The following is a 14,289-nucleotide window of genomic DNA, read 5'->3' on the forward strand; positions in this document are numbered from 1 at the left end:
TTGCATTTAGGTGCCATTCACCACGGCCAACGTGGCCGCAGTGTCTCCGCTGCTTAGCTCATCATGACAACAGTGAGCCGAGGTTGATTGATCCTGGCGTCGACTCCACGTACCTGGAAAACTCTGTAGAATTTGTGGATTACAATCACTTCTTCACCGCTTTGCGTGTACGAGTACACAATGTTGACTCTAATGATAGACTATAATTTGCGCAGCCTACGCTCAAGTATTTGGTCCGACTTGGGCGTCATTACATCAAGGGTCTAGGCCTAATCAACATAAGTCTTTCTCAGCGGTAATAAATAAGCGGAGCGCACACGATGCATATATGTCTCGCGATCGCGTGCCGATATGAGATACTGGTCACTGTTCGGAATGTACATTTATCTCATCCGCGGGTCTCGAGCAAACATTACTCTCAGATTAATAAAGTTATTATATCCGCGGTACCAAACCACACTTGATCTTTCAATTGTACTCGAAACAAAATCTTAGGATATACCGGTAATTATTACCCTATAAAAGTTCGGCTCGAGATAATATATTAAATATCAACGCGCACATAGCGTGTTACCGTTTTTAGTCAGTAAAAAGAACTCTCACCACTCGCGCACAACGTGCAGTTCTTACCAAGTACTACAGAAGTAGAGTTGGGTCGTTCATGAACTAACTAGTTCATTTGAACGACTCGTTTATTTGAACTAGTACGAGTTCGTTCAAATATTTTGAACGAGTCGTTCACGCGAGCATTCAGCATATTAAAGGAGGATGAAGATGTAAGCAAGCACCATCTATTGTAAAACTTACGTAATAGCTCAAGTCCGGCACGGAATACTATCTCTCTTGCGCCGCTGGTACTGTTGCTAAGATAGCTTTGCCTAGTTCATTTGAACGAAATGCCGCGAGGGCTGCTTCCATGAAGCCAGCACAAATGGACTACCTCGTTCATTTGAACGAAATGCCGCGAAAGCACAAATGAACTACCTCGTTCGTTTGAACGAGACATAAGCACGCACGCAAATGGCCAATGGCGTGCCGTGTTAATGATCACATGACAGCACATTTCTCAACTAGTGATGGAGCAGGAACAAGAGTTATAAAAAATTAGAAAGTTTATCTGTCTCTCGTAGATGCCTTTTCTCCACCTAGCAGGCTGGCGGCGCCGCTGGGCACTGGGCAGCTGTTTTCTGCTCGTGCTAGGCGCTCCGCAAGACGATGAAGTACCATGTTCATAGAATGTAGTACTAGCCGCCTAGCTTTGTAACTGAGCGCATGTTGGTTCGAGTCCGCAAGATACTGCAATCATACCACCCACGCCTTTTTAGTCTAGAGTCAAATGCCACCTCATCTAGGAAACGAAGAAAAATAAACTTCAAAGTGATGGGTGAGCAAAAGCTCTTTCGACCGTGCAAGGATCAACTAAATTCCTCCGTTCCAAAGAATCAAACCAATGGCCTCCCAGGGCCATGGTGCTTTCGCGACAAAAGATCATAATATGACACTTAACTAACTTAAAGGCAGAGGGAAATTTAGGATGCAATATTTTTCCGGCTAAATGACAAGCAAAGAAAAGTTTAAAAACCTATTTATTATTCTTTGATAAAATCACGAATAATTGAACTTAACCCTGAATAATTATACTACAATGAAAATAAAATATACATTATCCGATGGACTAAATACAAATTTGGAGATGTCACTCCTTTCATTAAGAAAATTTAATAATTCATGTTTGTTAATATTTATAGATTAAATGTCGAAGTTGTTGGTTCCATTCCCTTTTTGACATGACAATAAGTGTTACATTAAATAATCGGTACAAAATTCTTTTTAAGAACAGAAATATCCTTGTAAATGCGACAGTTCTTATTACAAGCCTTCTTCACTATTAGAAGAAACAATTATCTATGCGAAAAATTGGAGACAACTTGGAGTGGTCGCCTAATTAATTATACTACTAAATAAATAAACAAAAGAATAAGCGAACACTAGTGGATAAAATCATAATCATCAAAGTAAGATTTGACTGATGTTGGGTCCAGAAATCGAACCCACATCACAATGACTCCGATGACAAATAACGAGACAGAACCCGTTTTGGAATCCAAACAAACAGGACGTTTCCTAGGGTTCGTCCTCCCAGCTCTTTAATAGATAAAAAGGACAATTATCATCTTAGAGCAAATTTTTCCCGTGGATAAAGGCAGTAAATAGCTTCTTCTCTCTCAAACAGCTGGTTCATACTCCCCTTAAAACCGCCGAGCTTTAAACAACGTAGGAGGTGGGGTGGGGTCAAGGCTGTATGGTTTGCCATTCAAATAAAGGAATACGAAGACGTACGCAAGTACCATCTGTTGTAAAACTTACGTACTAGCTCGCGTGCGGTAGGGAAAACTACCTCTGCTCACGTCGCTAGTGCTGTTGCCAAGAGAGCTCATAATAAACTACCTCGTTCATTTGAACGACGTACCACGAGAGCTGTTTCCATGAAGACAGCACAATCAACTACCTCGTTCATTTGAACGACTTCGTTCATTTGAACGAAATGCCGCGAGAGCACAAATGAACTACTCGTTCATTTGAACGACAAAATAAGCTTGCACAAAAATGGTCAATGGCGTGCCATGATAATGGTCACGTGACAGCACATTTCTCATCTGCTCATGAACTACCTCGTTCATTTGAACTAGTTCATTTGAACGATTCAAGGCGATGAACGGTATCGAATGAACTAGTTCAAGCAAATGAACTGACTGGACCCATCCCTGTAACAGAAGAATGGAAATGCTTCCTCCACCACGGGTGTTTAAATAAACTCACTGTCCCTTTGTGGCGGCAGGCGAATCCCCGGCTGTCAGTAACGGACTCTCATTCAGCCAACGTCTTTCGATTCAAATAAAATTACTCTGATAGTGCACAAGTAGTCATTGTTTTCACGCATGGGTGAATTATAAATAGATATGCAAATGTTGTGCAGTTCGGACCTGTGGAATTCCAGCTTAGTGGTGAAAATAGCTATGTAAATGCTGAGATCCCAGTCCAGTGAAGTCGAAGTTGGCCAACCGATCTGTTATACAGAGACAACGTCCTCCAACCTGTAGTTACAGAATTTGCTACCACCGTGGTTGAGAGATTTACATTAGTGTATGAATAGTCTCTTGAGCATCCATCCACGGTGGTCGAACAGTTTCTCGAGACGCGTGTCATACAGCGAAGGTGAGGCCGGAATATTCTGTTGGAATGAACTCTGTTGAACATGCACGGCCTGAACTGAAGAGGTCAGTTGCAACCCTTCTGATCCTCCTGTTAACACTTAGCAACTGACTGAAGCTGCTATCCAATACTGGAATAATCTGCTCCGAAACAATTCGGATTCTTTAAAAATAATCTCCTATTTCACAGCCAGGTCATCATAGTTCTTCCAGGATAGCACACTGTTTTAGTAATTATCCTTTTCCACTGATAGAGGTAGTATCACCTTATACCAGAACAAAGTCTTGTATCCATGACTATCAATGGACGAGGATGATTCTTTTCCCAGGGACGTGCAGCCTATTTAACAGATAATCAATGTTGTCTACGGACAAAGGCCATGTTGGTTAATAGGAGATGGTAGTGGCGCTTTGCTTCTTATGTACACAACAGCAGGCGAGTGAGAGAGGTCAGTGACTTCGACAAGTACGGGAAGGTTGCGGGAAGTTGCAGTTGCAGGGAAGTGTAGCGGAGAGATCGAAGGTGAAAGAGAATTGTTGGGAAAGTACAGTATATAAGTCGGTAACAGTTTCAGTTCTTCTTTATTGTCGAAGTAGATTGGCAATGTGCATAGCATTTCGGTTGAGTTTAAGGATTTCGAGGTAGTGAATGGGGAGGCACAATCCATTCAAGGATGCATAGTTTATGATTATGATACTTCAAACAATAGCTTTCTGTGTACTGACTTGGACGCCTCTTTGTTCCCAGTATTGACCTACAAACCAGCTGCCTCTGTGGATCCGTGGTAGAGTGTCGGCCTCCGGATCCCAAGATAGCGGGTTCAAACCCGGCAGAGGTAGTCGGATTTTTGAAGGGCGGAAAAAAGTCCAATCGACACTCCATGTCGTACGATGTCGGCATGTAAAAGATCTCTGGTGATACATTTGGTATTTACCGACAAAATTAATTAAATCTCAGCCATAGACGCCCAAGAGAGATCCGGTTTACTCTAGGTCCGCTAGATGGCAGACAGAGTAAACCGGAACGTCGAAATTGACGAGCAGACAGCCAGATGGCGTCAAATCGAAATGTCTGCAAACGGTAGCTGAGGCCATACGATTATTATTATTACCTACAAACCAGTGGAGGACATGAAACTTGCAATATGTCTTTTTTTAATTTCGTCAGTACAGTACGTATATGCCATCAAAGATTACTTTTGAACGTGATACCCTACCTAAGTAAGTGGGGTGACGATTTCTGTGAGAGGTTGGTTGTTTGTAACGAGGTATATTTGGTTAGTGGGGCGGTATCTGTGTTTACGGTTTTTAAATATTATAATTGGTGCTTTGTTTACATTAATTTTGATTTGCCAATTCTTTTGCTTTTTTTTTTTTTTTTTTTTTTTTTTGGAAATTTCTGAGGTGGGCTTGGAAATGACTTTGGGAGGGAGGGATTATCTGTATCTAGGGCGAGGTTTGCGATATCGTCTGCAAATTGCTATAGTCTGAGAGGTGGGGAGGGTTGGGGATGTTTGTACAATAGATGGTGTAGAGAAGGGGAGACAGAGGGCTGCCTTGTGGTACGGCGCCCTTCATGCGAAAAGTGTAGGATAGGGTATGATATATTGTAATCTTGGCAGAGCGGGAGTAGGAAAAATGGCAAGGAGACGGATTATTGTTTTAGGGAACCAGAGATGGCACAGTTTGAATATTAGACCTGAGACCAATTCTTTATGAAAAGCCTCTTCTACATCTGCGCTAATGATAGCTGCTCGTTTGTTCGGAGGTAGTTTTTTTTGCTAGTTGCTTTACGTCGCACCGACACAGATAGGTCTTATGGAGACGATGGGACAGGAAAGGGCTAAGAGTGGGAAGGAAGCGGCCGTGTCCTTAATTAAGGTACAGCCCCAGCATTTTCCTGGTGTGAAAATGGGAAACCACGGAAAACCATTTTCAAGGCTGCCGACAGTGAGGTTCGAACCTACTATCTCTCGAATACTGGATACTGGCCCCACTTAAGCGACTGCAGCTATCGAGCTCGGTGGTCGATATTTTGTTAGGGATGCAAAGGCGTGGAAGACGCGGTCATGGGTTGTGTACTGGGTGCGGAAACCTGCTTGGAATAAGGGAATGAATTGAAGGGTGTCTAGACAGGTGTGTATACGATGGGGTAGCATGGTCTCTAAGATTTTGGAAAGAACTGAGAGAAGGAAAATCGGGTAGTACGAAGTTGTTTGGGACGGTGGCTTTTGAGGAGAGATGGTGTCGGTTCGGATTGTACTATAAATAGTACTTAATCGTTGTAAAATACGTGAGGGTCTTTTTAATATGTCTACAAGTGATTTGATATTTTCCAGGATCTATGTTCATTCTGTTTCTTAATATTTTGAAGTGTAATGGATTTGTTTAGAGGGTGTTGCAAGTTAAGAGCACGGAGGGTCTGAGGGAAATAAAATACCCTCTCGCGGATGAAAAAACTGGTATTGGCAGAAAACGTCTTGAGGCATTGGGATTGTTACTAGCCCAAGTCAAGGCTTGGAAGTGGAGGCCTCGCCCGCACATGCTAAAGAGGCATCCATGGTCCCTCCACATGGGTGATATGGTGGTTCAGGTGAAGTGGGGATGGTGATTGAGGTGAAGGTCCACTGCGGGCTGCTGGAACCACGTCACTTTGCTCTACGTAGCCTGGACGAGCCGCGGGTTGTGAAAGAGGTGATCCCAACCTAGGGAGAAAGTCAAGGCTGTGAATTCAGTCATGATAATGCCAAGTGCAGACCACGTGAGTAGACCTACTGAAGGGGGAACAAACCTGGCTAGGTTCGGGCCAGGGGCGGACCGCTGGGTGGACGACTGAGGGGCGTGGTCTTTGCTACGGAGAGCCTGAGTTGCAGGAGAACAATGTCTGGCTGTATGCCTCACCACGGATGGTGAGAACGACGCTTAGGACCCTAGAAGGGGCAAAAACCCGATGATTGATTGAAATGTGGATGCTTATGATGAACCAATTTCAAAAACTTCGACATCAAGGGAAGCCGCTGAAGCTCCAGTAGAGCAGATCCGGGAGCAAGCCCAAGATGAAAAAATGGAGACAGAAGTCCCTATTGGACAGGCTGTCGCCGGCTCAAAACAAGAAATGGCAACAGACGCTCTAGTAGAGCAGACTGCTGTCACAAGCAAACCAGGAACGTCCGTAGAGACAGAACTGAAGATTTCTGCATAGAAAATCAACAGATTTCATATCGACAGACCACCTCGCAACAGTGCATTTTACAAGGAAAGGAAGAGAGCGAGGAAGGAAGCCAAAATAGCGGCTGGAACTTGGACGGAGAAGAAGCCAAGGGACAGGGATCGGCAAGAGACTATCCCTCCGACAACGCCCAAAAGGCCAAGGTCGGGGGATAGTACGGCATCAAGTTCGCCTACAAAACTGCCCGCCAAGAAACAGAAAGAAGTATGGTCATGTCGTTTTCGGAAAGACTAACTTCAATAAAGGTAGCATTAATACCTAAAACCTTTCCAGATAGGAAGCTGAAGGAGGAAGACGTGAAGGAACATTAATCTGCTCTGATAGCGCAAATGAAACCTCTGTCGGACGGACGCATTCCAGGCTTCCTAGAGTCTCCAAGGCTGGAAAGTGGAGCAATGGTACTGATCTGTGCAAATCTAGAAACTAAAACCTGGCTGGAACGGACAGTGGCCAAGTGCATCCCTTGGAAAGGGGAGAATTTGGAGGTAGCAGAAGCCAAGAAGGTGCTGAGCACTACAAAGGTCATCACCAAGTTTCCTCCTCCATTTGACAAGATGAAGGTTGATGATGTGCTTGTCAGGATACAGCAGTATGACACCAAACTTCTAACGAAAGAGTGGAGATTGATGAATGCAACAACTACTGATGACACAGGAAGGAAAATTGTTTTCTCCCTTAATGAAAGAGATTTTGAAGAGCTCAAGAAGAGAGACCTTAAGACCAAGCTTGGACTTGGGCAGATCAAATTTCAAGAAATTAAGGGAAAATAAAAACCTAGCGTTGGCAAGGATAGTACTGAAAATTCTACAGGCCAACCTACAACATAAAAAATTTCGTCAGGAAGTTCAAGTCCGATAATATCGAGGTGGCTCTTATGCAAGAGCCATGGGTAGTTAAAGGTAGAGTAGGACTGGAGGAATCTGGAGGTAAGCTAATATACGATACTACATCGAATATGCCTAGAACATGTTTACTGGTGAGCAGAAAACTAAAATGCCTTCTGTTGCAGGAACACTGTTCAAAGGACTTAGTGGTGGCCAAGATAAAACTTGGAAATTGGTAAGGTAAGAGAGAAATAACCATAGGCTCTGCATACCTCCCATATGACTCAACTAATCTGCCCCCCATCAGAAGAAGTTGAGAACCTAATTTGCAACGCGAAGAGGAAAGGCGAACACCTAGTCCTGGGAGCAGATGCAAATTCACACGTCACGGCATGGGGCAGCACGAACTGCAATGCACGAGGTCAGTGTTTACTGGAGTTTACTATTGGAACTGAGTTGACGATACTAAACCTAGGAAACAAACCTGCATTTATAAATAAAAATCGTAGGGAGGTAATAGTCATTACACTAAGCACTACGCATATTGCAAACTTTATTAAAGCCTGGAAGGTGCTGGAGGAACCATAATTGGTAGAGCACCAGCACATCCAATTTGCAATAGATGCGAGATTAAGTGGGATTGAGATGTACAGAGACCCGAAAAGAACTAACTGGGATAGATACAGAGAAGTTCTAGGGAAGGCTGTACAAAAAATTCCAACTAACATGAGAGGACAGAAAGAATTGGATGAGGCAGTGGAACTATTAGAAGGGGCCATTATAGACTCATGACAACATTTATCTCAAAGAAAAGAAAAACACCAAAACAGTAAGGTGGTGGAACAACAAACTAGCCAAAATGAATGCTCGAAGAGCAGACTGGAACTGTGCCAAAAGAATAATAAAACACAACCATGTAAAATGGGCAATCCACACGTTTCACCCTAAAAGGCCCCGGGGCCAGATGAGATACTTCCGATACTCCTACAGGAAGGACGGGAGATATTCGTCAATGCCCTGATGGACCTCTTCACAGCTAGTCTAGCTTTGGGGTACGTGCCGAAATCATGGTCTGAAGCTAAAGCAGTATTCATATCATCTAGAAATGGTATGTGGGACGTATATCATAGGAAACTCACTGAGCATAACGTAGAGATACGGAAAGCAAAAAAAACTGGAGACTGTTCTGTGAGAAAGTGGAATCACACACTGAAACAGGAAGGCTCCAGAAGTTTCTTACAGTAACCCTTATAAATCAGCTGGGGATACCGGAGAAACCAGATGGGTCGTTTACTCAGGCGGGGAAGGATACGCTGGAGATACTAATGGCGTGTCACTTTCCTGAGAATGAGGAGATGACAGAAGAAGAAACGGTTGGAACAGAGATCGGAGCTCGAAGAGCAGACTGGAACTGTGCCAAAAGAATAATAAAACACAACCATGTAAAGTGGGCAATCGACACGTTTCACCCTAAAAGGCCCTGGGGCCAGATGAGATACTTCCGATACTCCTACAGGAAGGACGGGAGATACTCGTCAATGCCCTGATGGACCTCTTCAGAGCTAGTCTAGTTTTGGGGTACGTGCCGAAATCATGGTCTGAAGCTAAAGCAGTATTCATACCTAAACCTGGAAGGGCAAACTATGCCCAAGCCAAAGCATACAGACCATTACGTTTAAACTCTTCATGCTGAAGTAGATCTCCACCAGTTGGTTTGTAAACTAGAAGAAAGCCTGGAATATAAAGAAATTGCACTGGCAGCATTTCGAGATATAGAAGGAGCCTTCAGCAATACAACCTATGACTCTATGACAAAAGCATTGGAAAAGATCAAGGTGAGTAAAACCGTCATCAAATGGATTAAATCCATGTTAAACGGAAGGAAGATAAAATCAACCCAGTTTGAATAAACGCTGACGGTTAGGGCCACCCGAGGTTGTGCTCAGGGAGGAGTCGTTCACCTCTGCTGTGGAACCTCGTGGTGAACAAAATCATAGCTATGCTCAACGAACAAGGTTTTTATACACAAGGACACGCAGATTACCTAGTGATTGTGGTACGAGGTAAGGTGATGAGTGTTATCCAGGACCTCATGCAAAGAACTGGTGTCGGGAAGAACAACTATGAGTCAACCCGAACAAGATAACTCTGGTACCTTTTACAAGAAGGAGAAAATTAGAGGGAAAGTGATCACTGAAGCTCTTTGGGCAAGATATATATATGGAAGAACAGGCACTGCACCTAGGTGTAGTGTTAGATAAAAATCTAACCTGGAATCCAAATATAGAAAGGAACATAACACGGGCCAAGAACTTGCTGTATGCATGTAAAAGAGACGTCGAGAAGACATGGCGCCTAAGACCATCAATGGTAATGTGGATATACACAATGATCATTAGACCGTTGATGACCTATGCTGCAATCATCTGGGGGCAAAAAGAAAGTCAAGGAAAAGTCGGCAGTAGATTGGATAGCCTACAGAGAATGGCATGCATAGCCATAACTGGGTCTATGGGAACTACGCCGACAGAAACCTTGAAAACTTTACTAGACCTCCCATCACTATGGCACAAAGTGCTGGAATGCACAAAGACCCAATCTAGGACACTGTAAAATTAACAGAGTAATAACAGAGGAAGTTCTACACATGCCTTCTAATCATATGATATGAAAGTATAACTTTTAAAAACCGTTTGAGACCTAGATAATAAAAAAAATAAGACTGGGATATCAACAAATGGAATACTGAAAAAGAATATATAGTGTAGTGGACTGATGACTCAAAGACTGTGGATGGCACAGGAGGAGGGGTCAATGGGGGAAGACGAATAAGTTTGAGTGGCGTCTATAAAAGTAGGAAAGATCACAATATGAAGATAAAGTTGGAATTCAAGAGGACAAATTGGGGCAAATATTCAATTACAGGAAGGGAAGTTAGGGACTGGAATAACTTACCAAGGGAGATGTTCAATAAATTTCCAATTTATTCGAAAAATTTTAAGAAAAGACTAGGAAAACAACAGATAGGGAATCTGCCACCTGAGCGAGTGCCCTAAATGCAGATCAGGATTGATTGATTGATTGATTGATTGATTGATTGATTGATTGATTGATTGATTGATTGATTGATTGATTGATTGATTGATTGATTGATTGATTGATTGATTGATTGATTGTTTGATTGATTGATTGATTGATTGATTGATTGATTGATTGATTGATTGATTGATTGATTGATTGATTGATTGATTGATTGATTGATTGATTGATTGATTGATTGATTGATTGATTGATTGATTGATTGATTGATTGATTGATTGATTGACCTAAGAGATCAATCCAGATGAGCCTGGGCGAACACACTACAGTCTTTCAAGCTGAAATTATAGCTATCACAACATGTCTTGAAGAAAATCTGAAAATGAACTATAGAAATAAGAACATTTTCATTTTTACGGACAGCCAAGCGGCCATTAAGGCACTAGAGGCAGTCCAGATAATAACCAGAATTATCTGGTATTGCCACTCACTTCTCCTGAAGCTCTCAAAGTACAACATTGTTAAAATAATAAGGGTACCAGGGCATGCAGGTATAGAAAATAATGAAAAGTCAGATAAACAGGTCAGGAAAGGGTCAGAAACACATTTTGTAGGCCAAGAACCTGTATGCGAGATTTCCTATGGACAAGCCCGATACTACATAGGAAAATGGGTACAAAAGAAACACATGGAAAACTGGAAAAGTACTCCAGGATGCAGGCTTGCAAAGGAACTGATGGAAGAACCAAACAAGAAGCATACTAAAGAACTGCTGAAACTCAGGAGAGAAAATATAAGATGGGTAGTAGGACTGTTGACAAGACACTGCCATCTGAAAAAACACCTGCATTGAATTGGAGTAATAAGAGACAATATATGTAGGAAATGCAATGAAGCAAAGGAATCAGCTGAACACATACTTTTCGAATGTGAGGCGCTGGGTAGAATCAGACTCTCCACTCTAGGACTAGCAGGTGAAGAGAGAGAAAAAATCCAAGAAGACCCAATAAGAACAACCTGCAGCTTTGTGAAGGGAGCAGGTATATGTAGGTGGTAATGAAGGAAAAACATGTAGCAAAAGACCTTAAAGGTCGACTAATGCTTAGATGCCCCATGAAGACGAAGTTGACAGCATGTGTAGGTTTAAAGACCACGTTCCGGGAGATAAAAATTGGGATCCCTTGAAGGAGACAAAAACGTATTTCATATAATCGGCAAAGAGGTCGGCTTTGGTTTTTGGGCCATTAGGAGCAGATCCATTACCAATTATAGGATAATGGTGATAAGAATTTTTAATAGGGATTAGTTATTTTAGTTTATTACAAGGTGTGGAAAATCCTTCAAGGCACAAACCCAAGAAATTCATTTTTGGTTGAATTGCAGTTAATTTTCACTCATGTCTGTCCTTAGGATTACCAAGGTGTTAGCGAAACCTGTAACGCCCAGACTTACTACACTGTACATGAAAGGATCATTTCCATCAAGTCCACTTCTGTTACTTCTAATTCTATGTTTAATGTATAATTTTTCAGATGTTTCGTTCCAAATTTATCAGTACTGATAAGACATATTTCTAAGAACGGGTAGCAAATTCAACTGAAGGCAAGGTTTATTCAAAACTTCCTATTCCGAATCAGGTAAATTCGATAAACTGAAGTTGAATATAAATATTCCGATTTCCAAAGAGCAAGACAATATCCATACATTATGCATATTAACATCATAATCGCTACAGTTCTATTTTCTATCTTAAATATTTTCCATTTTCTGGGTGGAAACCCGTCTAGAACTTTCTCAAGTAACCTGCTTTTGATGTGACAACTCACTCCTTTCTATCACAGTTTGTTTCTGACTAAGTGATACATTTGATATTCCAATTTGAAAGATTCGGGTCTCTCTTTGTTCACATATAGGCAAGCTAACAAAAATAAGTGGCTTTATAGAGAATATGAGTAACTTTTGTAAATAAGCGACTGTGAACATTGAATATTTTCAGCAAAGTTTTGACAAATGTGAATATGACTAACACATTTGAGTCAGACATATAATGTAACTTACCGAGAACATATTTTACTGGAGGAAATCTGATTGTTACAGGCACTCCTTACGGCAAAATGCCCCTCTTGGAGGTGGATGGTAAGGAGGTTTACCAGTCTTCAGCCATATGTCGCTACCTGGCCAAGCAATTCAAGCTCATTGGAAGTAACGACTGGGAGGCTTTGCAGATTGACTGTACCGTGGACACTATCACAGACTTGAAGCTTGGTAAGTAGAACAGTTACTGTGGATAGGTAAGAGTTTAAGGCCATAGAGGTTCTCTACTGTACAGACACGAAACAGCCATCATTACTGCTGTCCGACAAGAGACGACATTGTCCAATAGGACGACTTAAGTCATGGTTTATCTCTTACGGGGGCCATTCAGCGAAAGAATCTAATCAATCAATCAAGCAAGCAAGCAATCAATCAATCAATCAATCAATCCATCAATCAATCACTACTGATCTGCATTTAGAGCAGTCGCCCAGGTGGCAGATTCCCTATCTGTTTCTTTCCTAGCCTTTTCTTAAACGATTGGAAAGGAATTGGAAGTTTATTGAACACATCCCTTCTTATAAAGGAACACTTGCCCCAATTTGTCCTCTTGAATTCCAACTTTATCTTCATATTGTTATCTTTCCTACTCTTAAAGACACCACTCAAACTTATTCGTCTACTAATGTCATTCTACGCCATGTCTCCACTGACAGCTCGGAACATACCACTTATCGCATTAGAAAAATTTCATGTTTTTACCCGTATTGAACTTACTATTAGTATTTACAATTCTTGTATTTATTATCCACACCAATTCAATACATAAATTGTTTATTGTCCTATCGTCGTTTTCACTTCTTGTAAATAGTAGTACTGACAGAAGCGCAATTAATCAAAAAAGCGTGAAACAAAGGGACAGATTCAGCCTTAACGTTGCAGTATACAACACATGTCTATATAATAATTTTGACGTCCCTTTAGACCAAGCTTAATAACAAACTGACCAGTAAATACAGGCTGACTCAAATCAGTTGAAGATTGTGATGACTACAAGTGCGATGCATACAACAGAGTATAAACATTCAATGAACCACCTCTTAATAATGGCGTAGATCTCACTTACCGAAAACACAAAGGAAAAATACCGCAAGCTTAACCTTTTAACTTTTACTATTTTCGTATGAACATTGAAACGTCGATAAATACACTAACAGTGTTTGAAAAATCAAGAATCAAACGAGAATTAGCCAAATTTTCCAATTTAATTGGCATATTTACTATGACTTGGACATCAATATTATTTTATTAAAGTCTAGTCCATTAATGATACATTTTAATTGCCAAATTCTCTTGTTTACTTTTTAGGTAGTGACGACATTTTATCAATATTATGTAATTAACGGCTAGTCCATTAATGAGACATTTTAACTGTCAATTTTTCTTGTTTACTCTTTAAGTGTGACGACATTTTATTGTGTGAAACACTTTTTAATATGCAACTTTATTGCAAATAGTAGTTAATGAATAACTTAACCTTGAGACAATCGTATAAAAGATGGCTGAAGATGCTCGATACAGCGAGCGAAACATGTACCAATTAACATTTGTATTGTAATGTCCCTTTAGGACAATAAACAATTTATGTATTGAGTTGGTGTGGATAATAAATACAAGAATTGTAAATACATACCACTTAGTCAAGCAGCTATTCACCTTTCACCCAAGTCTTCATAGCCCAAACTTTGTAACACTTTTGTAACGCTACTCTTTAGTCAGAAATCACCCAGAACAAATCTAACTGATTTTTCTGCATTTTTTCCAGTCCTTGAATCAAGTAATCCTGGTGAGGGTCCCATACACTGGAACCATACTCTAGTTGGGGTCTTACCATAGACTTATATGCCCTCTCCTTTACATCCTTACTTCAACCCCTAAATACCCTCATAAC

General features: G+C 41.3%; 2 protein-coding genes across 2 annotated transcripts in view; one reads left to right on the forward strand and one right to left on the reverse strand.

The window, feature by feature from the left end:
- The window catches only part of LOC136879389 (glutathione S-transferase-like), a 363,810-nt gene that overhangs the window by 234,122 nt on the left and 115,399 nt on the right, over positions 1-14,289 (reverse strand). The gene's annotated exons all lie outside the window — the stretch shown is intronic.
- LOC137501890 (glutathione S-transferase-like) overlaps positions 1-14,289 on the forward strand; it is a 52,603-nt gene that overhangs the window by 11,567 nt on the left and 26,747 nt on the right. Inside the window, exon 2 of the mRNA XM_068229035.1 lies at positions 12,402-12,569. Within this exon, the coding sequence (XP_068085136.1) occupies positions 12,402-12,569 (168 nt within the window). The remainder of the gene's footprint in view (positions 1-12,401; positions 12,570-14,289) is intronic.

This window comes from Anabrus simplex, chromosome 8 (assembly GCF_040414725.1).
Source record: "Anabrus simplex isolate iqAnaSimp1 chromosome 8, ASM4041472v1, whole genome shotgun sequence".
NCBI lineage: Eukaryota > Metazoa > Arthropoda > Insecta > Orthoptera > Tettigoniidae > Anabrus > Anabrus simplex.